Here is a 25,551-nt window from a genome sequence, read left to right on the forward strand (position 1 = left end):
AGTATGGAATACATCTTTAAGCAGCAAACATCACAGAAGCAACAATTTTATAAATCGTGACATCTCAATCAAAGAAGTAATCTATTTTTTAAATTCACTTTTTCATGAAAATTTTGAAAATAAAATGTGATTTAAAACTGGAGAAAAAGAGCACTGTCACTTTGTGTGCTTCATTATAATCGATAAAATGTCACAAGCTCCCTTATGGAACTTAATACTGAAAATTCTGCTCCTTTTGTCGATTTATGGATTGGTTTCTTCTTTCGATGAAGTTTTAAAGCTTTCGATGAAAATTCACAATCTTTTTGGGTTTCTCCAGTAATGTTAACTAACACAAAGCTTTGGCTGTATAATGAATGAAATTCCTAACTAACAACCATGAATAGCTAAATATAAAGTAAAATTTCCTGGAGTATGATTATCAAATTCATATTAATAATAGCAACTCAAGACTTGGCTAAATTCATACGTATCTGAAGGGAGAAATTGAATACAAAAATGGCAAAAAAAATTTGGACAATTTCTCGATTTGTGCGTGTCATCCTTGCTCTTCTCTGTATCATTCCAATTATATCAGATGTCCCCTTTCCGGTTCGCTACTTCTATGTAAACACTGTAACATGCACAGATGCAGCCGATGTGGGACTAAAAGAATGCAAACAAACATAATGTACAAACTGTCTTATGGAGCTTAAGAACTAAAGCCAGATTGAAGTTTCTTACCTCAAGAAACTACGAAATATTCAATTCTGATGAATACAATGAGATATATTTAGGTTTGTGTGTTGATCATATATATGTTATAAGAACTGCGTTGCTATATGTTACGAAGAAAACTGTGCAAGAATACACATAGAGCTGTAAAAAGGGCCTTAAGGGGCCGACCCTTTAAGGGGCGGACCCACTTATTCCTGATTATTAATTTTATTTATATTTTAAACACAGTTTTTTTAGGGTGCCGATCGTGGACAGTGCTGATTGAAGAAAAAGAGAATAAGTTCACGACACTAGAAAAATTGTTTAAAATTTAAATAAAATTAATAATCAGGAATAAGTGGGTCCGCCCCTTAAAGGGCCGACCCCTTAAGGCCCTTTTTACAGCTCTGAATACACACACGACAGTATTAAGTCCCACACAATGGGCATGAAGGGAACTATTATTTCTCCTTTTACTAAAGAATATCGTGTACTGTACTCATTGCATGAAGTGGCATTCCTTTATTTTTGTAAGGTGACTTTCTGTTGAACTTGAAAGGTCCCTATATCAATCATCATAGTCTAAAGTTTGTCCTTAAATGATGCTAACCTTCTTTCTGCATTTGGTTTGATATTTAAATTGAAGACATATAGTTGTCAAAATTGCAGATGCCACGTTTCTTTGAATCGCACCTTTGATTGAACTGTCATATTCATCTGGTCTTCCCGATTGAAATGCGTAGTGTTGTTCGGCCTTTTGAAAGGAAGTCCTGCAATATGAGCACATCACTGTATCCAAGCATTCAAAACTAATGAGTTTGGACTACTGTTAATGTTGTTTCGCTTAATATATGGTGATTCGGTCATGAATCGAACTGCAATATTGCTTAATAGAAAGTCTCACATTGCTTAATAGAAAGAAGCGAACTATGCAGAATAATATAAGAAGTAAAGACTTATCATCTTTCAAGTTGTGGAGCCATGTAGCGAGCACAAAGCGAACTATTCTTTCGCCTTTTACTAAAGAATACCGTGTGCTCACTGCTTTAAGTGGCATTCCTCTATTTTTGTAAGGTGACCTTTTAAAAGGTCCCTAAAATTGTAGTCAAATATTTTATGCCAGTTAATATTTGTAGCATTTGAAGATTACCATCCAAGTCTGAAAAATACAACAAAACATGTCTGAACCTATATCGTTATTGTTGTGTAAATTGGTGAAACAGAATAGGGATGGCAATGGGCGCCCATGGGTGCGGGTTTGACACTTACCAAACCCACACTCGAAATCATCACCCAAACCCAAACCCAAAGGCTGTTCGGGTGGCAAAACAACACCCACGCCCACACCCATTGGGTTCAGGTTTTTTCCACCCAAACCCAAACCCGCAACACATTTGAAAATAATTTGCAAATTTAAGAAATTAAATTCCAACATAGATTTTGAATTAAATTACAACTAAAATTAAGGTCTTCCAAGGAAATTCAAATATAGACTTTCAAGAAATTACAACATAGACTTTCAAGAAATTAAATTACAACTAAAATTTAAGGTCTTCCAAGGAAATTGAGGGAGACTATGGGGGTAATTAAGTAATTATAAAATATTTCGGGTGGGTGTATGGGTTTCGGGTGTGGGTTTGACTGATACCAAACCCACACCCATATTATCGGGTGTTACCCGAACCCAAACCCAGTCAAATCGGGTTTCGCCCGTTGACTTGTGTTTGGGTTCGGGTGGGTCTCTCGGGTTTGAGTTTTTTTGCCGTCCCTAAAACAGAACAATTGACAATGACAATGTTCTGAAGGATAAACCCTTGGTTGCCATAGCCGTTCTTGATTGGAAAATATATAGTTTCACATTCATTAGATGATCCAAAGGCTTTGCTTCTGTATGATGTTGAGAAGCATTTTCAAATAAGCTCAATTACCTACCTAACTATAGCTTATGATTTATTTCTCAAGTTTCTTCTTTTCCATTTAATATTTACAAATTTTGAGTAGTTAGGATGACTTTTGAAGGACTTACCCAAGCTATCAACTAAGGGAAATCAGCTTAATTACCGCATAATTCATTAATCGAACTCACAGAGTCACAATTTGTATACTATTTCTTCTTTCATAATGAGTTTCTTGTATATTTTTTTTGCACACTATTGGCTGTTCATTGAAAAGTACTAGTAGAAATTATTAAATCCATCAAGTCCCACATTGCTTAAATGAATAAAAATCCAGCTATAACTACTATAGTATAAGTAGTTAAGACTAGTCATGGTTCAAAATGTGGAGCCATGTTGTGAGCACAAAGCTTACTATTCTTTCGCCTTTTACTAAAGAATACCGTGTGCTCGCTACTATAAGTGGCATTCTTATATTTTTGGAAGGTGGCCTTTTAATAGGTCCCTAAAACTCTAGTCAAATATTTAAATATCATTTATTTATTTTATGCTTCTGAATATTTATAAAAAAATTATGATCTTAGTATTACATGATGATTATGTGCTTCAACAAAACATGTCTGAAGTTCTTGTGAATATATATAGTATATACTATAGTTGTGGTTGAAATTGGTGACACAGGGACAAAATTGACAAGGTTCTCAAGGACAAACCCTTGGCTGAATTAGCTGTACTTGATTGGAAAATGTATAGTTGCAATTTCATCAGATACTCCAAAGGCTTTGCTTATATATGAAGAAGCATTTTCAAATAAATTACATACCTAACTGCTTATGATTTATTCATCAGATTCTCCAAAGGCTTGGCTTAATTCATATTTACTGCATAATCATTAATAGGACTACTGAGTCAATTTGTATACTACAATCTTATTTTAACGAGTTTCACGCATTTTTTTATACTATTGGTTGTTTATTGAACAGTAGAAGCTATGAAACCATCAAGTCCCACATTGCTTAATGGAATGAAGCTCCAACTATAGTTAAAGTATAAGTAGTTAACACTAGTCTTGTTTCAAGTTATGGAGCCATGTAGCAAGTACAGAGCGAACTATTCTTTCGCCTTTTACTAAAGAATACCGTGTACTTACTACTATAAGTGGCATTCCTCTATTTTTGGGAGGTGACCTTTCAAAAGGTCCTTAAAATCTGAGTCAAATATTTAGTGTTTTTCAAATAAATACTTATTTGTATGAGAAGCCAATTCCAAATAAGTTCAATTTCCTACTGATAGCTAATTACACAGTTTTGACTCACAATCCAAAAATATTCATACATTTGAAAACCACTTGTTGTAACCTACAGTTCAAAGTAAGATGAAAATAAGTATAATGGCTCAAAGTACAGAAAGACAAAAAGGAGATACTAGTGTTTGAACAAAACAATTCCAAACTAACATACCAGAAATCTGAGTTAATTTCATGTTACTGCAAAATTCACCTATTGGACTGCTGAGTTAATTTGTATACTATTAGTTGTACATTGATGTATTTGTGTAATTGCTGAAGCCAACATTTATACATGAAGAAAGAGGATCAAATGAATCTGAATAGTTTCTATATTCTAGTTGTGTCCTAGTACATGGAACTACCTCTTGTTATATGACTAAAGCACTACAGTAACTTAACATTATTCCAGTGACACACTTTTCATGTTTCTCATTTTGCATACTGAACAATATCCATTCAATAACACCAATACTTTGTCAAAAAAGAACCAATGCTTTCATATATGTATGTATCTACTATACACTATATACAACTTATGAAATCCATAAGTCCCACATTGCTTAATGGAATAAACTTCCAGCTATATCTAAAATATAAATAGGTAAGGCTAATCATCTTAAAAATTGTGTAGCCATATATAGTGAGCACAAAGCGAACTATTCTTTCGCCTTTTACTAAAGAATACCGTGTACTTACTACTTTAAATGGCATATATTCCTCTATTTTTGGAGGTGACCTTTCCAAAGGTCCCTAAAACATGAGTCAAATATTTTTACTGATATCTATGTCTTGTAACCATACATATCAAAGCCATTGACTCTAACTCTTATGATCATAATCAAAGCATATTTTTACATCAGATTCCAGTTGTGTCTTGATACATTGATAGACATACATGTTAACATGATAATACATTTGATAATTATTCTCTTAACCATCCCAAAACCATAAGTACTATCAATTTAACATCATCCAAGAACTGAAACCCAAAATGCTACGAAAACTTTGTGCAGATTCCTGTTTATTCATTTGCAAATCGGATATTTACAAAAGCTACTTGCCTTTCTCTCGATTTAGCTCAAGAATTCTACCTTGAATCACGTCAAGTAAATCCGCAGAATCAATATTGTTATCTGAAATGCATCGTAGAACAGTTTCCAGACTAGCAATTTCATGGTCTATTGCCTTATCCTGATTCCAAATTCAATTTATTAATAACATGCAGGTGTAAGAAGATGGAATTTTTCATAAAATGAAGTTTGAATAAGAAAAACGAACCTTGATTTCACTGGAGTTGGTTGTCTTGCAACTTCTCTCAGAAATCACTTTTGAATTCTGCATATGTTCCCGCAAGAGATCAACTGATTGATTCTTGTTGGCCATGCTATAAGCACAAATGAACCTCACAGCTTCAATATGTTGCTGCTTCCGGATAAGATTCTGAACAAAATCTGCAAGGTGCGAGAAAATTGCCATCAAAACTAACATTTAAAAAATAGAACATATGCATATTAGTTTTGATCTTAACCCTCCAGTTTCCAAGGAAAAAGAACCCTAGTAATCTAGTGTTCGTTGAGAAGATAAGTAAAGTATGGCCAAAGATTGTTCCAGCCAAGAAAGATTCGAACTCTGATTCTCATGAACGCTTCATCCTTAACTGAAGCTCGTTAACTACTTGAGTTCAAGCACTTGGTTTAGAACGTATTTATACTAACGAGAGATATATGAATTAGAAGCCTATTTCATATTACAAGCATTAGCCAAGATGCCAACTTTTTCATAACAAATGATCGGCAACTTTTGCATCATGTGTATGAGAAGCCAATTCCGTATCAGTTCAAATTCCTACTAACAGATAATATCATAGCTTTTCCACACAATCCAAAAATATTTAACCTACACTTCAAAGTGAGATGAAAATAAGTATCATGGTTAAATGCACAGAAAGACAAAACATTTCTAAACTAACATACCAGAAATTTTATGCGCCAAACCCATAGTCCCAAACAACTCTACTGCTATCTTGTGTTGAGCAATAAATCCGAAAAGCTTTAAAACTTCATCTTCATCAAAAGAAGAAACCAATCCATAAATCGACAGAAGGAGCAGAAACCCCAGAACCGGCACTGAATTTTCGGTATTTTCACCAATGTAAGCTTTCAAATTAAGTGCTAGCTTCATTGCTTCTTCTCGCACATGAGGTTTAACATGTGGTGAGATTCTCATCAGTTTTTCGAGCAAAACAATGTGGCATTCATCAATAATTACAACATTGTCTCCCTTACACTGTGGAATGAGGGGGTACTGGATTATATCCAAAACATCTTTTGATGGATCTGATGATGATGCTAGCAGATTAACTAGAACGCCATTGCCATCTGACTCAAGTTCATCAAATTCCTCAATTGGGAACAACCGAAAACTTCTTCCATCAATGGTAGGACTTAGTTGATCATCTGAGACATACAAGTATACAACGTTAACGTGACTAAAGAACATTAAAAATATCAAAATCATTAAAAGATCAAGTTGAAATGAAATTGTCGCATTAAACTAGATGATGAAGAACATTTACCTGATTCAAGTTCCTCTTCAAATGATTTTATTAATGCTTCATATTCATTATCTCGTAACTCAAGTTCCTTCAGTTGTCCATCAAAGTTATTCTGCATTGATTCAAGATCCCTTACTTGTCCTTCAAATTTATTCCCTTTTGACTTAAGCTCCTTCAATTGCAGTTCCAACCGCTTGACTTCAAACTCCCTCACTCGGCCTTTAAATTGTTGTTCCTTTGATTCAAACTCCCTTACTCGGCTTTCAAAGTCCTCCTCTTTTGATTTAACCTCTCTCATCCGGCCTTCAAAATGACGCTCTTTTAATTCAAACTCCTTCAGTCGTACTTCAAAATGTTTCTCTTTTGACTCCAACTCCTTCATCCGTCCTTCAAATTGCTTCTCTTTTGATTTGAGTTCCATCAGTTGGCTTTCAAAATGAATCTTGAATAATTTAAGATCATGTACTCTTCTTTCAAATAACTTCTCTTTCGATTCGAACTCCTCTACCTGACTTTCAAAATGGTTCTTTTCTGATTCAAGTTCATTCACTCGTCTTTCAATCAGTTTCTCTTTTGATCTGAGCTTCTTTACCTGGCTTTTAAAATACTTCTTTTTTGATTCAAACTCCCTCACCCGACCTTCAAATTCCTCCTGCTTTGACTCCAACTCCTTTTCTCGTCCTTCAACTTGCTTCTTCGTTGATTCGAAGTCCTTCATTTGAGCACACTGATCAGTCTTCCTCTTTGACATTACCTTTTGTAAATTACTCCTTTCTGAATATAGTTCTTCTACTTTACCACTAATAAACATTTTCGTAGCATCAAGCTCTTCCTTTTTTGTCTTAATTTCCTTACTACATTCATCAATTTTTCGTGAAAGAGTCTCGAGCTCCTCTTCCTTCTTTCCACCACCGTCTTTATCATTTCTATCCACGACTTTACGAAGTTCTATCTTATTTTTCTCGAGCTCATCCGTGTGCTTTTTAATCAAGTCCTCAAGTAAACATACCTGCGCTTCCTTTGCTGCAAAATCTTTGACACCTTCTGCAATTTTGTTCTGCATTTTCTTGTAATATTGGTTAAATCTTTTAACATAACTAGCTTGTTTTTTCTTATTTAGAATCTCTTTGTAGCAATCCTCAATATCTCTCTCTATGGAATTCAATTTCTGCTCCTCCACGCTCCTTTGTCTTTGGCATTCCCCAATCGATTCTTCAACCAATCTGAGCATGCTCTTCTTCATAATCTTCATGGAAAGTGGTGACTCCTTTGATTTTTTAACCGAAGTGTGCAAGGAATTGGTGTCATCAAAAGGCCTCTTTTTTAAAAACATTATTCAACTACACCACTTCAAATACTGCGAAGAAAAAGATACAAAAATAAGAAGCTTACATTATAGATGTAATGAAATTGCAAATACATCCTAAAGTGTCTCATTGTTTATAATTTTACGAACCAATAACGAAAAGCACATTTGATGACCAAAATGATTAACAACAGACACATTCGATTCGAGGAGTCTCCGTGAGCTTAGCTCAGTTGGTAGGGACATTGCATGTTATATGTAGGGGTCAGGATTCGAGCCTCGAACACCCCACTTATCCATCTTAACGCTGGAATTTCTAATTTTTAGCTACTAGGCTACCTGACAACAACAAAAAAAACATCCGCGGACCAATATGACCACTAAAAAAATACTTCAGGATGTATTTGCAATTTCGATACATTCAAAGATTATAATCCTAATGTCTTACACATTTAGGGACTAAGATGACTATTCACCCCAATAAAAAGTTTTAGATCAACCAACAAGTATAGTAATTCATTACCCCAATTAGAAGATTAAGGGTTTCAACTTTCAACCACAAAACAAAGGAAAATGGAAACAACATCATGCATGCATGCAGATGCAGAAATAATTATAAAAAGTAAAATAAAATTAAATGGATTGCCAAGAATGGTATATACTACATTTATTAGATCTTAAATGTGAATGACAAAAAAAGCATGAAAAAATACAGAAAAAAGTTAGAATTTAGTCACAGTACAGTACCTTTGTTTGGCTAAGGAGAGTGAATTAAGAAAGTAAGAATGAACTGAGTGAGGAAGAAGAAGAGGACACTTCAAACTTCAGAGGTTACCCAAATGTGAAACTTGTCTGTGATAAGTGATTACTGAACAGTAGTAGTGGTTTGTGCATTTGTGGCATGTTGGGACGGGGTCCACGAAACAAGACAAATGTCTTGGACACATAAGACCATCTCCAAAGGTACTATCATTGGAGCAAAATACATTGAGTATCTAATAGGTACTGCTTCTCAAATATGTACCTTTTCTCTTCTCATTATAATATATTTTTGTGGAACCTACTTATAAAGATGTAGTAGTATTGATGAGATATAGAGTTATTAGTGAGACCGATTTATAACTTTTTAAGAGGTACTGAGTTGGAGGGATTGAGTACTTATTAGGTACTAGTATTAAAAAATAATAAATAAGTGATGTGTACATGTCAGACCCAGTTAAGTACTCAAATTTGAGGATCTCTATTGTGGATGCTCTAAGATTTCAAAGATGGCACTATAATCAACTAGCGGCGAACGCGCCTGTTTGTGTGATCCACGTTTTCTATTTTATTAACGTAAATAAATTGTAAACAATAATTTATTATAAGTTTGATTTTTTATCTAAACTAATTTGTGAAAGAGGATTATCCTTAATAAATTATATAATAACAAAAAAATAATTTTATAATAAAGTTTATTAACCTTAATAAATTTTTGTTTACAATGAAAAATCATTTCATTTGAAAACACTCTTTGAACCTGTAAAGCCTGAGAAAAATAAACATAAAAAAGTGATTATATAGTGGCCAATAATAAGAAGAAAAAGAAAAGACCCTTATTTTTTTTTAATAAAAAAATAACAATTATTAAAAGGTAAAATTGGGATAATGAAAAATCCATACCAAAGTCTTGTATCCTATTTATTATATGTATAGATGTATAGATAAAAAATCTGCTTATTATAGTTACTTTCCCTTCATTTCCTTTTTTTTTAAATAAAAAAATAACAATTATTAAAGGGTAAAATTGGGATAATGAAAAATTCATACCAAAGTCATGTATCCTATTTATTATATGTATAGATATGTATAGATAAAAAATCTACTTATTATAGTTACTTTCCCTTCTTTTCCTTTTTTTTTAATAAAAAAATAACAATTATTAAAGGGTAAAATTGGGATAATGAAAAATCCATACAAAAGTCATGTATCCTATTTATTATATGTATAGATAAAAAATCTGCTTATTATAGTTACTTTCCCTTCTTTTCCTTTTTTTTTAATAAAAAAATAACAATTATTAAAGGGTAAAATTGGGATAATGAAAAATCCATACCAAAGTCATGTATCCTATTTATTATATAAGAAAAAGAAAAGACCCTTTTTTTTTTTAATAAAAAAATAACAATTATTAAAAGGTAAAATTGGGATAATGAAAAATCCATACCAAAGTCTTGTATCCTATTTATTATATGTATAGATGTATAGCTGCTTATTATAGTTACTTTCCCTTCTTTTCCTTTTTTTTAATAAAAAAATAACAATTATTAAAGGGTAAAATTGGGATAATGAAAAATCCATACCAAAGTCATGTATCATATTTATTATATGTATAGATAAAACAAGGTTTAATCTTGTTTAAAAAAAAAAGGTTTAATCCATTTTTAAAGTTTCAAGATTGTCAATTAACAATTTCTTTTGGAAATTACGTATTCAAATTTCGGCTCTGTGTGATTTTTTAATAATTATTATCATTTTGTCTATTTGTAAACAAAAAAATAAAAGAAGAGAGTACAAATACAGAGAAAGTCTACTATAGGCACAAACATAAATTATATGTATTAGGCATACTCACAAAAAATTTTAAAAAATAAAGATAAAATGGTTAAAGTGAAATTAATGTGACAATTTTAATTTATTTTTATTTATATGTGTGTGTGCCTAAAACTTGTGCCCAAATGGGTGTGCCTAAGTGTTTCTCACAAATACAATATAATACAATTGTGCCGTATGATGAAAATGAATTCAGAGCAGTTGACTTGATGCAATAAGTGCATTAGAACCGTAAGTTTTTAATGAGTTTTCTTATAATTGCATGACTTTTAATGATTGAAAATTGTATGTCACATTATTTAAAACAAGAGAAATGTCTTGGACACAAGAAGATTTCCATGTTGCCACTATAACCAATAATAAAACAAGGTTTAATCCATTTTTAAAGTTCTCTTAACAAATGATAACTTGTCAATATCATCAATGTTGCTTATCACACAACGACCTTTAATAAATGACCATGTTTGAAATATTTGTATGTATAACTAGTCAATATCATTAATGTTGCCTCATAATTTCATGAAGACATGTCGTGCGAGTATGCAAACCCCAACACATCATGTGTTTTTAATTATCATACATGATGTGTCGGTATATTATTGGACGCATGTGTAAAATAACTTTACACCGACAGTGCATATAAATTAAATTCTAATTTCAATTGTTTGAAAAGTGTGACAAGGTATGTATACTATTACTTTAGTAACAAGTAATAACGACAAGAGCGTACAATATAATGGAGACACGACGGAAAAAGTCATACGCACACAGTACAAAACATTTGTGACCCACACTACAGCCACAACAAATGAGCTTGGAGGGGCCAAGTAAGTAATTTTTCCATATATATGCAATCCTACTATAATTGATGGCCGCTAGAGTTCTATTTATAATAAGATGGAAAATGAATTCTAGTCTACAATATTCTTTTGTAATGGAGATGGAATGCATGGATCATCATCTCCACTTTAACCTCATAGTGTGCAAAATGTGGATCTTCACATGTTTCTAGAGGGAAACCAAAAAATATCTACAATTAATGCTCCATTGTATGGTATAGATTGTTGTACGCTTAACTGCGTCACGAAGTTATAGCTAAGAGGTAATTAGAATAACCATTCGTGTTGCAATCATCTGAGAATACTTTTATTAGCTTAAACATATACAAACCAATTAACTGACATAAAATCCTTTCTCGCAATTCGTATGTTTTGCGGTGTAAATCCATTTAGACTTATAGCAGTTGGATCGTCAGTTTGGACTCTCTGGTCCATTTCAGTCTGTCGCATGTAAGTGGTTCCTTAACTTTCAAGTTATATGATTTTTTCGTTTTCTGCAGTTAACTATTAGTACCAAATATAACGAGAATTGCTTTCGCTATTCTCTATAGGCTGGTTGGCATTGCGAGGCTTCGTTTATAAGTCTAGCAGCACCTTTTATTAATGACAATGCCCCAGCTTCTCAGGTTTGTTTCTTTCACATGTAAAATTTCTTTATATAATCAGAGTTAGGCAGAGTGATCGCATAACTGAAATGAAATAATATATTATTAGTACCGTGTAATAATCGAACTGACAAAGAATATTACTACTAATCACTTGAGTAACACGAGATGTGCCAAGTTTTCTCGGTTTCAACTGTTGGACATTGGTTGCAATGTAATTTGTCGATAATTGCTTTCTGTTCCTTTTTCTTTCTGGTGGGAATCTCTATCTCATACTAATAATGTTTGCATCAGATAACAACATGGCTCGCAATATTTTACATGTGTATACCATCGGGATATGCACTTCTCTGTATCTATGGTGGTTTGGTATGTCCTTATCTGGTTTCGATATCATTATTAAACACTAAATGTAAATACTAAATGTCCATGTACTTATTTTCTGGTTTATCCTTTGTGTTCAATAATAGGTTGGAAGTCATTTTGGTTGGCGTTATGCGTTCTGGATAGAGTCTATATTGATGCTTCATTTTCTATTTTAGGATTTTTAATGAAGCCTTTACAGTTGAAAGGTACACATTTTTATGGAATTGGTTTATAGTAAACTGCTATTATCGCTTTCCATCTTTAAACTACTTTTTGATCCAGGTTTTTTTCCAGCTGATTTAGTAACGGCGCAAGTACCTGAGACAGTTGCATTAGGAATTCAAGGTACACACTAGGAATTAAGCATAAGCTAAATACAATCCCTAAAATTTTATTATCTGTAACAAACTCATTTCAAAGTCACAAAGGCTTCTATTAGAAAAGAAGAGTCACTGTCCTTAAAGGCCAAGTTCAAAGACAAAAAGCTCAAATGACCAATCCAAGTTAGAACACATACCTTTTGACATCTATCATTTAGTGGCTGATGCATTAAAATTATATCTGATCGATTCTTATTTAGGTCTAAATCTGCGACAAAAATGTTTGATCAGGTTTCAAGTTTTTTGGTTGATATGAAAGCACTCCATCTTGATAAGGTTTATGTTATCAATGTCCTAGGTACTTCTAAGTTCTAACTCCCTCTAATATACTGTACGCATTGTTTTGATATATCAAGTATGGGTTAACGTCCTACATTTGATGGAAGAGTTGAGGTTGAGCAACATATATGGTTCTATTTGTAGGCCACATAGCATACAACTTTGTCATAGGTGCTTACTCATATTGGGGTCCCAAAGCTTGCTATAATATTTATCACATGGTGAGATTTTGCTTCATCCAGTGATCCCTTATGCATACAAAAGCCATTACTGTCATAGTTCATTCTTGTATATTAAAGCTTGTATACTTTTTGTAGGCTGATGCAGATTTGGTATTTGGAGGAATTACAGTCGTATGCGGAATAGTGGGCACATTAGCTGGAGGCTTTGTTCTTGATTTTATGACTAACACCTTACCAAATGCATTTAAGGTTGGTAGTCAAATTAAAGATGGTTTAAAGTATTAATTTTATACCGTTATACATAACTCATTCCTAATAACACTAATTACTCACTAAGTCTACACTCCTTAATTTTGCAGCTTCTATCAGTGACAACATTTCTTGGTGCAGCATTTTTTTTTGGTGCCTTTTTATGCAGAAATGTGAATGGCTTTCTTGTTCTTTTCTCTATCGGCGAACTTCTTGTTTTTGACACTCAGGTATTTTCCTTCTTTGCAAGGAAAATCTCCGTGTTCAATTTTTATTTTAAAATACTATCCTTTTTACACACTTTCTTACCATCAATGAATATTTATGTGTTTCAAGTAAAATAATGTTCCTCTACATTTGGGAAATTAGATATTAAAACTCGGTCTCTAAGAACTAAATCTCATTGTACTGTTGTTCGTGTTTTCTTCTGATTATTTAGATCTTTGCTTGTGGTTTTCTTTTCAGGGTCCGGTGAATTATGTATGTCTCCATTGTGTTAAGCCAAGTTTGAGGCCTCTATCGATGGTTATGTCTACTGTCGCCATTCATGTCTTCGGAGACGTACCTTCCTCACCTCTTGTTGGAGTTCTCGAGGTTAGCTTTTTAGAGATTCCCCCACGCACCTTTTACAGTTTTATGTACAATCATATCTTTCAAGAAATGCGTGTCGTGGAAATTCTTTTGATAATGATTTGACGCAAAATGATAATGCAGGACAGCATTAACAACTGGAGAACAACGATATTGATTCTAACAACTGTATTATTTCCAGCAGCTGGAATATGGTTTATCGGTATGTCTTCACAAAATATTCTTGTTAATTTTCCAAAAAGAAGAATTCATGTCAGTAATTCTTTTGAACCGATATGATGGATGTTTTGGTCGCATGAAAATCATCCTATCTTCATAAATGCCTAAAACATGGTAAAGATGGAAATTATTTTTATTTACTTCTGTTGTGATTAATGTGTATGTATATCTTGTAGGAATATTTGTGCACAGTGTGGATAAATTTGAAGATGACAGTGAGAATCAAGTGTGCACTATACCGTTGCTTCAAGAGAAGACTGGAGAAACATCGCCATCTCATACACAATCTCAAGAATGTTGACTTTCTTTACTTTAAAAATATGATGCATGCTCAAAGCATTTCGCTCAATAGCGTAAAGTTGGAAATTACTCTCTTTTCCTTTTACTTTTCACATTTACTATTTGTAGAAGCATGTAAAGATATTTAAGCCAGAATCAAAATTGGATACTAACTTATCTAAAAATATTATATGCACCTGAAATTACAAGAATTCAATTTTGTTACTATAATTTTAGGGACCTTCTTTCAAGGGAAGGTCACCTTTCAAAAATTGAGGAACGCCACTTATAGTAGCAAGTACACGGTATTCTTTAGTAAAAGGCGAAAGAATAGTTCGCTTTGTACTTACTACAGGACTCCACAACTGGAAAAGAAGGTTAACCTCAACTATTTATGTTGTAGCTATAGGTAGAACTTCTTCTCATCAAGCAATGTGGGACTTGGTTGTTTTCATAAGTAAATCTATACATTCCGCAACTGCAAGTTTTACAGCAAAGTATTTCTTGAGAATATCCTTTTTGAGAGTGTTTTCATATTATAAAACTGATAGAAAGAACGAATATAAGCTTTGCGATTGTAGTTAGTGCTGTTTTTTTCTGCATAATCACAGATTTCTGGTATGATGGGTTGGTTTTATATGCAATGTGGCTGAGTCTTCAATACATGCAATTTTCTGGACTGTTGTGGAAATGGCATTTTAGCCAATCAAACTCATACTTGAAACTACCATTAAATTGGCTTTTGTTCAAGGTTACATCGTTCAAGGCGCTGCAACATGAAGTGGAGGAAAAGGTATTGAAGCTTTGATATCTGTTATAGATAGATAGACATCAGTAATGTAGGCTCCATTGAGACTACAGATCAATAAAAAACCTCCCAAAATAGAGGAATGCCACTTATAGTAGCAAGTACGTATTCTTTAGTAAAAGGCAAAAGAATAGTTCGCTTTGTCCTTACTACATGGCTCCACAATTTGAACGAAGACTAGCCTTAACTACTTATATTGTAGCTATAGCATGAATTTCTTACAATTAAGCAATGTGGGACTTGGTTTTCATAAGTAAAATCTAGACATTCTGCAACTGTAAGTTTTACGGTAAAGTAATTCTTGACAAAATTGTTTCAGTGTTTACAGTAGTATTAGAAAATATAAAGAAAGAATGTAAATTGTGACTCGCAACTTCATAAGAATCATATCCAGCATATGGTATAAATATAACCATTGGCATTGACACAATGTCACTAACAATGTTTTTCAGGTTAAACATAAATCAAATTCAACCATCCATCAGATATGACAATACTCAAAATATTGCTCGGAAGGTCTAGTTAGTCACTATTAATGGAAAACTTCAGTATGAACCATACAATACTATACTCGAATATCAATCACCACACCTATTAAAGAACCATATGCTGTTATATATATAATATTAGAATGAAAAATGAATATAACTAGGAAGCACTAGAGCATCTCTAATGAGGGTATATAAGTCAGCTTCATAGAAGAATAAAAATTCGAGATATTTAATACTGCTACCTACTATCTAATGAGCATCTTTGTTTTTTTAATCTTCATTGGAAGTGGCAAAGCAGGTAGCATAAAAAATAAATTAATACTACCTAATATGCTGCTAAAATCCATGATTCTGTACCAAATTGATATGACAGCAATTGGGAACCAAAAATAATCATAAACCACAATCGAAAACTTAAGTGAGAAAAACATTAGACTAAGATCAATAGGGGCCTTACAACTGAAGACCACCTTACAAAAATAGAGATATGCCACTTAAAGCAAACAAGCACACAATATTCTTTAGTAAAAGGCGAAAGAATAGTTCGCTTTGTGCTCATTGCTTGGCTCCAAAACAAAAAGATGTGTTAAGCCTACCTACTTATAATGTATAAATAACTTAACATCCTTTTACTTAAGCAGTGTGGGACTTAATGGTTTTTTAATAATCTCGGAACAAAAGAGCGGTGATGTTAGTCAAGATACAACTGTTTAGGGAGGATGCATAACATGTTTTTCAGATATGACAATAATCTGCATCATATACTTTATTACAAAGCCAAGAACAGAATCTACAATGGTTTACACAAAGTTGTAGACACATTTTACTTTCACTAACAACTGAATAAAGCATTAGTCAAAAAAAAAAAAAAAAACTGAATAAAGCAACATACATACTCCAAGGATATGATTACACTTACACATAACATAGAATCTACATTCTAAGCGAAATATGAACTTTCAATGGATTTGTCATGACCACAGTGAATTCTGATGTTTCCGACAAATCCACATCTCCACCTTCCGGAACCTTCCAATCAAAATTCCAAACCAAATTAGCAACAAAATATTCCAAATGAAGCAAAGCTAAAGTATATCCGGGACAGATTCTCCTCCCAGCACCAAACGGCATCATCTTTATCTCTTTTTTCCCTGTAATATCAAACATTTCATCCTTCAAAAATCTCTCCGGCTTAAACTCCATTGGATCCTCCCAAACACGAGAGTCCCACCCCATTTGTGCCACCAAAAAATTCACCACCCCAGTTTTTGGCACCAAGTAACCATTCAAAACCACATCCTCAGTCACCGCGTGAGGCAACACAAAGTGCCCCGGTGGATGACGCCTCAACCCTTCCAAAATCACACACTTGAGATACTGAAACTTATGCAAGTCTTCCTCTTTCACTTCCTTCTTCTCTCCATTATCATCTCCGCCCATCACATCCCTAATCTCCTCCACAATCCTCCTCTGCACGTCCGGGTACTTCACCAAATTCGCCATTATCCACTGCAAAGCAGTGGAAGTAGTATCCGTCCCAGCGCCCAAAAACTCTAAACAAAGACTAACCATTTCATCTTCATTCAACTTACGTTTCTCCTCAGGCAACTCCAACTCCAAAAGAGTATCCACATACGTGTTAAGATTGTTCAATCTGCTTTCCTTAGCCTGCTTCCTGGCTCTTATTAACGGAAGCAGAACATCTTCTTGATCTTTACGCAATTTCAAAAACTCCTCCCAGCGTTTATGCAACAAAATCCTTGTAACTTTCGGCCAGAAATTCAGTATGTTGATTTTACTGATACTCAACAGAAAGGATTGTTGTACACGGTCAATGTCATTGATTTTTTCATGGTTAATTCTTTCACCAAAACACATGAAAACCAGCAAACAAAACATGGCATACTTGAAGTGAGGAATGACAGTAACAGAATCTGCATATTCCGATTCTGAAGCGGATTTAAGACGGATTATGAGAGTGTCTAGGACCCACTTGCGGATATCTGAGAAAGATTTGATTTTGGAAGGATGAAGCATCTCTGAGGCAAGGTTATGACGAAGGGTACGCCAAGTGGCACCATAAAAAGCAGAACTAATGGTGTGTTGGTTGCAGGACATGATTATGGAGGTGGGAAATGGTTTGGGACGGTCGGAGAAGATGGATGAGTTTTGAATGAGAGCATGGTGAGCTATGGAATGGTCAGCAATGAAAATAGAAGGGCGGGAAATGATCTTGAGAGTGATGATAGGACCATGTTTGGCATGGAGTGTTTTGAGAACTGGTTCGAGTTGTGAGAATGATTTTCGAAGCCATAAGAGGGTTGTGATGATTGGTATATGTGGTGGACCGGGAGGGAGGTTTACGGTGGGTTTATTGTTGGTAAGGGAGGAGAAGGTGGCTCTGATGAGGAAGATTATGCATAGAGAAAGTACTGCAATGAACCAGGTTTCCATTTTGTTATGTAAAAGTGTCAAGTATTATGCAACAATTTACTCTTAGGGATAGGATAGTGTGCCAATGTGCTCTGAACTATGCATGATTCTATTACATAATTACAAGTTAACAACAATGATGTTAGTCCTATCTACTATGCAAGTTACTCTTACGAGGATAGTGTAATGTGTGGTTTCTATTATATCAACATGCAACTTTAGCCTCTGCTTTTTCTATGTGGGACTCATTTTACTAGTTGGTTTGCAAGATTGTATGCTGGCTGGATGCCATTGATTAATATTTCCAATGTGGGACTACACTTATTATCTCATGCTTGATAATTAATGTGAAAGGTATTGTGAGAACGTACATAGGCACAACTTAGGGGCCCATTTTAGGCCTTAGGGCCTATTTTTAATTTATGAGGCCTAGTCAATTTAGGGCCTAATATATTTAGGGCTCTTTAGGCCCCCTGCATTGCTCTAGGCCCCCCAAGCTGACAAAATTTCCCCTAAAGTAACTTCATAAGTGCATCCACCGGGGCACTTTGTGTTGCCTCACAGAGTGACTGAGGATGTGGTTTTGAATGGTTATTTGGTGCCTAAAACTGGGGTGGTGAATTTTTTGGTGGCAGAAATGGGATGGGATTCTCGTGTTTGGGAGGATCCAATGGAGTTTAAACCGGAGAGGTTTTTGAAGGATGAAACATTTGATATTACAGGTAAAAAAGAGATAAAGATGATGCCGTTTGGTGCTGGGAGGAGAATTTGTCCTGGATATACTTTAGCTTTGCTTCATTTGGAATATTTTGTTGCTAATTTGGTTTGGAATTTTGATTGGAAGGTTCCAGAAGGTGGAGATGTTGATTTATCGGAAACATCAGAATTCACTGTGGTGATGACAAATCCATTGAAGGTTCATATTTCTCTTAGAATGTAGATTCACTGTGTAAGTGCAAGTTCAACCATATCCTTGGAGTATGTATGTTGCTTTATTCAGTTGTTAGTGAAAGTAAAATGTGTCTACAACTTTGTGTAAACCATTCTAGATTCTGTTCTTGGCTTTGTAATAAAGTATATGATGCAGATTATGGTGGTAGACTAGGAATGTATGTCCTAGTTGAGACAGGGAAATCATGTTATGCATCCTCACTAAACAGTTGTATCTACTTGATTAACATCACTGTTCTTTTGTTCTGAGATTGTAAAAAAACCATTAAGTCCCACATTGCTTAAGTAAAAGGAGGTTAAGTTATTTATAAATTATAAGTAGGTAGGCTTAACACCTTTTTATGTTATGGAGCCATGCAGTTATGTTATGGAGCCATGCAGTGAGTGCAAAGCGAACTATTCTTTCGCCTTTTACTAAAGAATACCGTGTGCTTGTTGTTTTAAGTGGCATACTTCTATTTTTGTAAGGTGGTTTCCTGTAGGAATGCCCCTATTGATCTTAGTCTAATGTTTTTCTCACTTAGAAGAAATGATTGTAGTTTATGATTATTTTTGGGGCTAAATTGCTATCATTATCAATTTTGTACATAATTATGGACTTTAGCATCATACTAGGTGGTATTAAATATTAATATTAATCTATTTTTTATGCGACCTACTTTGCCACTTCCAATGAAAATATTTTGATTTTTTATTCTTCTATGAATCCGACTTATATACCCTCATTAGATAGTTACATTTAAAGTATAATGTTGTATGGTTCATACTGAAGTTTTCCATTAATAGTGATTAGGTATATCTTAATTATCTGTTTTGGGTGGTAATTAAAGAAAAAAAGTAAATAATGTTTTGCATCATGAATATAACCAGATTTAAATTATGGATAGTTAAAGTTGATTTAAGTTTAACTTTAAAAATATTGTTAGTAACATCGTACCAATAACCTTTGCTGTACTTTTGATTATTACCCTTCCATGATCTTATTATCTCCAATGCCAATGGTTTTATATTTATACCATATGCTGGATATGATGCTTATGAAGTTGCGAGTCACAGCTTATATTCTTTCTTTATATTTTCTAATACTACTACAAACACTCTCTAAAACGATATTGTCAAGAAATATTTTACAGTAAAACTTGCAGTTGTAGAATGTATAGATTTTACTTATGTAAACCACCAAGTCCCACATTGCTTAATTGTAAGAAATTCTAGCTATAGCCACAATATAAGTAGTTAAGGTTAGTCTTCTTTCAAACTGTGGAGCCATGTAGCAACTACAAAGCGAACTATTCTTTCGCCTTTTACTAAAGAATACCGTGTACTTGCTACTTTTAGTGGCATTCCTCTATTTTTGTGAGGTGACCTTTTAAAAGGTCCCTAAAGTTTAGTCCAAAATTCTATGCTTGTTAATATTTGTATTATGTTTTTATTGATTTATAGTCTCTATGTAGCCTACATTACTGATGTGTATCTATAACAGATATCAAAGTTGTGTAAGCTTCAATACCTTTTCCTCCACTACATGTTGCAGCACTTGAACAATGTAGCATTTCTCATGTCTCAAATAATCAACTCTCTGGTCTTTGCTTGTTCTCCAAGTATATAAAATATGTTACAACGATGAATATTGTAGACTAGACTTCATTTTCCATCCATCATGTTATCTCAACATTTATTATAAATAGAACTGCAACCAAAGATGTCTAATTCAATCTGTATATAGTCGGTGTGGTTGAGATTGGCGAGAATCGAGAAAACTGGCAACGTTCTGAAAATAGAAAATGAAGCAACAATTTGATACCATTAAAGTACAAGCTATATATGATCAAAGATAAAAAAATCAAGTCCCACATTGCTTAATTCAAAGGAGCTTAAGTTATTCTTACATTATAAATAGGTAGGCTTAGCAATCATTTAAGTTATGGAGCCATGCAATGAGCACAAAGCGAACTATTCTTTCGCCTTTTACTAAAGAATACCGTGTGCTCGTTGCTTCAAGTGGCATACCTCTATTTTTGTAAGGTGGTCTTCTGTTTGAAGGCCCCTATTGATCTTACTCCAAAGTTTTTCTAAAGTAAATAAATGATTGTAGTTTATGATGATGATTTTAAATTAAATTAGATACTAACAATTATGGTTTCTTTGTTTTAAATATATGAATCATGCTACTTTTTGATACAACTAAAGCACAAATTATTACAATAAAGCACTGACTGATACAATACAACACCTCCACAACAGTCCAGAAAACTTCCTGTATTGAAGACTCCGCCACAATGCAAATAAAACTACCCCAACACACCAGAAATCTGTGATTATGCAGAAAAATTGAACAGAAAAAAACAGCACTAAACTAAAATCCCAAAGCTTATATTCGTTCTTTCTTTCTTTCAGTTTTCTAATACACAAACACTCAAAAACGATATTCTGAAGAAATACTTTGCTGTAAAAATTGCAGTTGCGGAATGTATAAATGTATAGATTTACTTATGAAAACAACCAAGTCCCGCATTGCTTAATGAGAAGAAAGTTCTAGCTATAGCTACAACATAAATAGTTGAGGTTAACCATCTTGCTAGTTGTGGTGCCATGTAGTAAGTACAAAGTGAACTATTCTTTTGCCTTTTACTAAAAAATACAGTGTATTTGCTACTATTTTCATGCGATCAATGTGAGGGATGTATGCATACAACAACCATGTTCGTTTTTACCTTGCTATATTTTTGTTATAATATAGACAATTTTCACTTTACATGTTGGTTTTGTAGAGTAACAGTTGCGTTAGACCCAACTCTGATTCTAAGAGTCTTAACTACAGATTATGGTATTCAATTGAAAAATTTGACTAATAATATAGTGCATGGAATGTTAATAATATGAAATGGAACCAACCAAAAGATGTTAAATACATTGAGGGTAGATGCCTCAACTACATAGCCAATTGCAGATAAAGCCTAGCTAAGAATTTAAGCTTTGGCTGCACACAATATTGCATATCACACTATACAAACATATAAGTTCAATGCAAGGAAAAGCTCTTTGGGCATATGATCCTTCATTTTTTAAGATATATGCCTAAGAACACTACCGGCACAAACTAATAGATAGTAGATAGTTGATACAGAAACACAAATTTCTATTTAAATTGTAACTAGTAGACAGTTAATACAGTAATCGATGATTGATTAATACAGTTAATACAGTAACTCTACAACTGTGGATGTTGTTATTCAGAGTGAACCAACATTTCACTCTGACCAAAATTACTCAGCTTTGTCCATTCTATGCATCATTTCTCCACTCAAAATTACAAATTACAGACATATAATTAAGACCACGGCTGTATAGTGAGGATGCATAATCCATATGTATCTAAGATACTATGAACCTAAACATAATTCCCTTGTCTCAGCTAGGACATACATTCCTAGTCTACCACCATAGTATGCATCAGTCTACCAAAATAAAACCAATTTAATATTACAACAAACATCATCATCATCATCATACCTTTATTTTATATACAAGAATCAAGATATATATAAGAATGAACAACCATATGTATGCATTATTATTCTAAAAAAAAGAAGGTATATGTATTCATAACGGATCCATTGGATGAAGCAAAATCTCATCATTGGAGGCTCTAATATGACATTGCCAAGCAGAGAATTATGGATATGGTTTACACAAAGTTGTAGACACATTTTGCTTTCAATAACAACTAAACCAACATTTTATTGTTATTTACATACTCCAATGATATGGGCACACATAGCACCTAATCTAGATCCTAGGAGAAATATGAACCTGCAATGGATTTTTCATGACAATAGTGAATTCTTGTTTCTCCGACAAATCCACCTGCCCACCCTCCGGAACCTTCCAGTCAAAATTCCAAACCAAATTAGCCACAAAATATTCCAAATGAAGCAAAGCTAAATTATATGCAGGACAAATTCTCCTCCCAGCTCCAAACGGCATCATCTTTATCTCTTTACTCCCTGTAATATCAAATGTTTCATCCTTCAAAAACCTCTCTGGCTTAAATTCCATTGGATCCTCCCAAACACGAGGATCCCACCCCATCTCAGCCACCATAAAATTCACAGTTCCATTTTTAGGCACCAAATAACCATCCAAAACAACATCCTCGGTCACCGCATGTGGCAACACAAAATGAGCCGGTGGATGACGCCTCAACCCTTCCAAAATCACACACTTAAGATATGGAAGCTTATGCAAGTCTTCCTCTTTCACTTCCTTTTTCTCTCCATTATCATCCCCACCCATCACATCCCTAATCTCCTCCACAATCCTCCTCTGAACGTGCGGGTACTTCACCAAATTCGCCATAATCCACTGCAAAGCAGTGGAAGTAGTATCTGTCCCTGCATTCAAAAACTCCGAACAAAGTGTAACCATTTCATCTTACCCTTCTCCTCAGGCAACCCAACTCCAAAAGAGTATCCACATACGAAACAACACTTCTAACATTGTTCAATCCACTCTCCTTAACTTGCTTCCTTGCTCTTATCAAGGGAATCAAAACATCATCTTGATCCTTACGCAATTTCAAAAACTCCTCCCATCGTTTCCGCAACAAAATCTTCGTAACTCTAGGCCAGACATTCAAAATATTGAATCTGCTAATACTCAACAAATGATTCCGTTGTACACGTAAGATGTCACTGACTATCTCATCATTAACTCTTTCACCAAAACACATAAAAACCAGTAAACAGAACATGGCATGATGAAAGTGAGAAACAACCGTAACAGAATCTGCAGATTCTGATTCCGAAGCGGATTTGAGACGGTTGATGAGAGTTTCCAATACCCAGTTGCGAATTTCGGAGAAAGATTTGATTTTGGAAGGATGAAGCATCTCTGAGGCGAGGTTACGACGGAGGGTACGCCATGTGGGACCATATGAAGCAAAACTGATATTATGTTGGTTGCTGGTGGTTATTTTGACGGTGGGGAGTGCTTTGGGGCGGTCGGAGAAAACAGAGGAGTTTTGAATGAGAGCTTGGTGAGCGATGGAATGGTCGGCGATGAAAATTGCAGGATGAGAACCGATTCTGAGAGTGATGATAGGACCGTATTTGGTGTGGAGGGCTTTGAGAAATAGTTCAGGTTGGGATAGTGATTTTCGGAGCCATAAGATGGTTGTGATGATTGGTATGTGTGGTGGACCAGGAGGGAGAGTTGCGGTGGTTGTTTTGGTGGAGAAGATAGTTCTGATGAGGAAGATGACGCAGAAAGAGACAATTGCTATGAACCATGATGATGATGATGATGATTCCATTATTATTAATAATACGTGTTGTGGAATCTTTGCAAATGGTTCCTTTGTTCTTATGGTAGAAGAAATCAAAGTTTTGAGTTGGAAGTGGTGTTTAACAAGAATGAAATTGTCTCCTTGTATGTTCTATGAGTGGACTTGGGATCCCGGAGATTGTCTTCTCAGTTGATCTTGTTGAGGTTTTGCTGCGGTCCGACTTGCTTGGTTTCGGCCTGACTTTTGTGGTGGCAGATTCCGGCTTCTTAGGGGTTTGGTTTATTTTCACTGATTTCCTTTTGTTTGTGTTGGAGCGTATTTTTTTGTTTTGCTCAGTTTGTAGGGGCCTTGGTTTTGGTTGTATAGGTGGATCCTTGCCCTTTGTTTTTGAGGGGCTTTATGCTCTGTGCTGTAAGGTGTTTTCTCTCATTTTTCTTGCTCCTTCAAATACTTCTTGTATTGAAGGAAGCTTAATAAATTTGCTCTTATGAGGATAGAGTGTGTCTGTGTGTCAAAACCAGAAATGTTATTCAAATAACTAAAGTCCAACAAACTAGTGGAACCGTTTATAAATACTTACCTATTAATTAAACTATACCTTTGTTTTGGGTGGGAGTGAGAAACATAGGAAGACTTCTTGGATATAGGTTGGAAAACTATTTGTTTACGAAAGGAGTACGGAGGATTAGGGGTTAGATAGATGAGGGAGTTTAACATTGCTCTTTTAGGTAAATGGTGCTGGAGGATGTTGATAGGTAGAGGGGTTTTTTGGTTCAGGGTGTTGGTAGCCTGTTATGAGTGGATGGAGGGAAGTTGGTAGCTTGTTTGAAATGGTTCATCATGGGAGATTGTGAAAATATGTGATGATGGTGTAGGTGGACTAGAAGATAGTTGGTTTGAGGAGTGCATCTCAAAAACGGTGGACGATGGGGCAAACACTTATTTCTGGATTGAGTCGTGGTTAGGTGGGATTCCCTTGAGTTTGAGGTTTAGGCGCATATTAGACTTGGCAGAAAACAAGTCAAGTACGGTGAAGGAGATGTTTTTGTTAGGTTGGAAGTGGCAGAGACGTTTGTGGGCATGGGGGAGGAGTTGTTAGGGTAATGCAGGGCTTTACTTCACAATATTATTTGGCAGACTCATCTTTCAAACAAGTGGTAGCTTGATCATGCTAGGGGTTATTATGTTCGCGGGTGTTTATCAGCTCTAACCACTCAGGAGGATGGTGTTTTGAGGGCAGCAGGAGATTTATATGGCACAA

At 34.5% G+C, this 25,551-nt stretch overlaps 3 protein-coding genes, 10 non-coding genes and 5 pseudogenes across 13 annotated transcripts; 11 read left to right on the forward strand and 7 right to left on the reverse strand.

Annotated features, from left to right (window-relative positions):
- Window positions 1-506: 506 nt before the first annotated feature.
- On the reverse strand, window positions 507-595 carry LOC123911978 (annotated as a pseudogene).
- A 534-nt stretch (window positions 596-1,129) lies between these two features.
- On the forward strand, window positions 1,130-1,249 carry LOC123911966. Its single transcript, XR_006810824.1, has one exon. It is a non-coding gene; the product is annotated as a U5 spliceosomal RNA (small nuclear RNA).
- Window positions 1,250-1,673: 424 nt separating this feature from the next.
- LOC123911951 lies at window positions 1,674-1,789 on the forward strand. The gene has a single exon (XR_006810814.1). It is a non-coding gene; the product is annotated as a U5 spliceosomal RNA (small nuclear RNA).
- Window positions 1,790-2,980: 1,191 nt separating this feature from the next.
- LOC123911953 lies at window positions 2,981-3,097 on the forward strand. The gene has a single exon (XR_006810816.1). It is a non-coding gene; the product is annotated as a U5 spliceosomal RNA (small nuclear RNA).
- A 579-nt stretch (window positions 3,098-3,676) lies between these two features.
- Window positions 3,677-3,792, forward strand: LOC123911946. Its single transcript, XR_006810809.1, has one exon. It is a non-coding gene; the product is annotated as a U5 spliceosomal RNA (small nuclear RNA).
- A 559-nt stretch (window positions 3,793-4,351) lies between these two features.
- LOC123910916 (FRIGIDA-like protein 3) lies at window positions 4,352-8,642 on the reverse strand. The gene is made up of 5 exons (XM_045962208.1): window positions 8,487-8,642; window positions 6,455-7,790; window positions 5,853-6,335; window positions 5,158-5,330; window positions 4,352-5,070 (listed from the first exon to the last, which is right to left on the reverse strand). The coding sequence occupies exons 2-5, from the start codon at window positions 7,764-7,766 to the stop codon at window positions 4,933-4,935; spliced, it is 2,106 nt and encodes a 701-aa protein (XP_045818164.1). The 5' UTR covers window positions 7,767-7,790; window positions 8,487-8,642; the 3' UTR covers window positions 4,352-4,932.
- LOC123911956 lies at window positions 4,509-4,631 on the forward strand. Its single transcript, XR_006810818.1, has one exon. It is a non-coding gene; the product is annotated as a U5 spliceosomal RNA (small nuclear RNA).
- Window positions 8,643-10,785: 2,143 nt separating the features above from the next.
- Window positions 10,786-14,580, forward strand: LOC123904521 (annotated as a pseudogene).
- On the reverse strand, window positions 14,559-14,679 carry LOC123911952. The gene has a single exon (XR_006810815.1). It is a non-coding gene; the product is annotated as a U5 spliceosomal RNA (small nuclear RNA).
- A 500-nt stretch (window positions 14,680-15,179) lies between these two features.
- Window positions 15,180-15,287, reverse strand: LOC123911962 (annotated as a pseudogene).
- Window positions 15,288-16,068: 781 nt separating this feature from the next.
- Window positions 16,069-16,188, reverse strand: LOC123911959. The gene has a single exon (XR_006810821.1). It is a non-coding gene; the product is annotated as a U5 spliceosomal RNA (small nuclear RNA).
- A 140-nt stretch (window positions 16,189-16,328) lies between these two features.
- On the reverse strand, window positions 16,329-18,557 carry LOC123909586 (cytochrome P450 89A2-like). Its single transcript, XM_045960453.1, has 2 exons — window positions 16,494-18,557; window positions 16,329-16,458 (listed from the first exon to the last, which is right to left on the reverse strand). The coding sequence occupies exon 1, from the start codon at window positions 18,071-18,073 to the stop codon at window positions 16,553-16,555; it is 1,521 nt and encodes a 506-aa protein (XP_045816409.1). The 5' UTR covers window positions 18,074-18,557; the 3' UTR covers window positions 16,329-16,458; window positions 16,494-16,552.
- Window positions 18,239-19,321, forward strand: LOC123904522 (cytochrome P450 89A9-like). Its single transcript, XM_045954178.1, has 2 exons — window positions 18,239-18,245; window positions 18,583-19,321. Exons 1-2 carry the CDS (start codon window positions 18,239-18,241, stop codon window positions 18,990-18,992), a joined length of 417 nt encoding a protein of 138 aa, XP_045810134.1. The 3' UTR covers window positions 18,993-19,321.
- A 53-nt stretch (window positions 19,322-19,374) lies between these two features.
- On the forward strand, window positions 19,375-19,489 carry LOC123911958. Its single transcript, XR_006810820.1, has one exon. It is a non-coding gene; the product is annotated as a U5 spliceosomal RNA (small nuclear RNA).
- A 778-nt stretch (window positions 19,490-20,267) lies between these two features.
- On the forward strand, window positions 20,268-20,383 carry LOC123911947. The gene has a single exon (XR_006810810.1). It is a non-coding gene; the product is annotated as a U5 spliceosomal RNA (small nuclear RNA).
- Window positions 20,384-20,931: 548 nt separating this feature from the next.
- Window positions 20,932-21,050, forward strand: LOC123911950. The gene has a single exon (XR_006810813.1). It is a non-coding gene; the product is annotated as a U5 spliceosomal RNA (small nuclear RNA).
- A 540-nt stretch (window positions 21,051-21,590) lies between these two features.
- Window positions 21,591-21,698, forward strand: LOC123911965 (annotated as a pseudogene).
- An 887-nt stretch (window positions 21,699-22,585) lies between these two features.
- LOC123909421 lies at window positions 22,586-24,761 on the reverse strand (annotated as a pseudogene).
- Window positions 24,762-25,551: the final 790 nt, after the last annotated feature.

This window comes from Trifolium pratense, linkage group LG2 (assembly GCF_020283565.1).
Source record: "Trifolium pratense cultivar HEN17-A07 linkage group LG2, ARS_RC_1.1, whole genome shotgun sequence".
Classification (NCBI taxonomy): domain Eukaryota; kingdom Viridiplantae; phylum Streptophyta; class Magnoliopsida; order Fabales; family Fabaceae; genus Trifolium; species Trifolium pratense.

What these genes read in the sequence shown, in the direction of transcription:
- LOC123910916 (XM_045962208.1), bottom strand. Translation starts at nt 7,766, where the DNA reads ATGTTTTTAAAAAAGAGGCCTTTTGATGACACCAATTCCTTGCACACT. An exon ending in TGAAGAGGAACTTGAATCAG is followed by an intron (nt 6,336 to 6,454) that starts GTAAATGTTCTT and finishes TGTATGTCTCAG; the next exon opens with ATGATCAACTAAGTCCTACC. An exon ending in TTTGGCGCATAAAATTTCTG is followed by an intron (nt 5,331 to 5,852) that starts GTATGTTAGTTT and finishes CGCACCTTGCAG; the next exon opens with ATTTTGTTCAGAATCTTATC.
- LOC123909586 (XM_045960453.1), bottom strand. Translation starts at nt 18,073, where the DNA reads ATGGAAACCTGGTTCATTGCAGTACTTTCTCTATGCATAATCTTCCTC.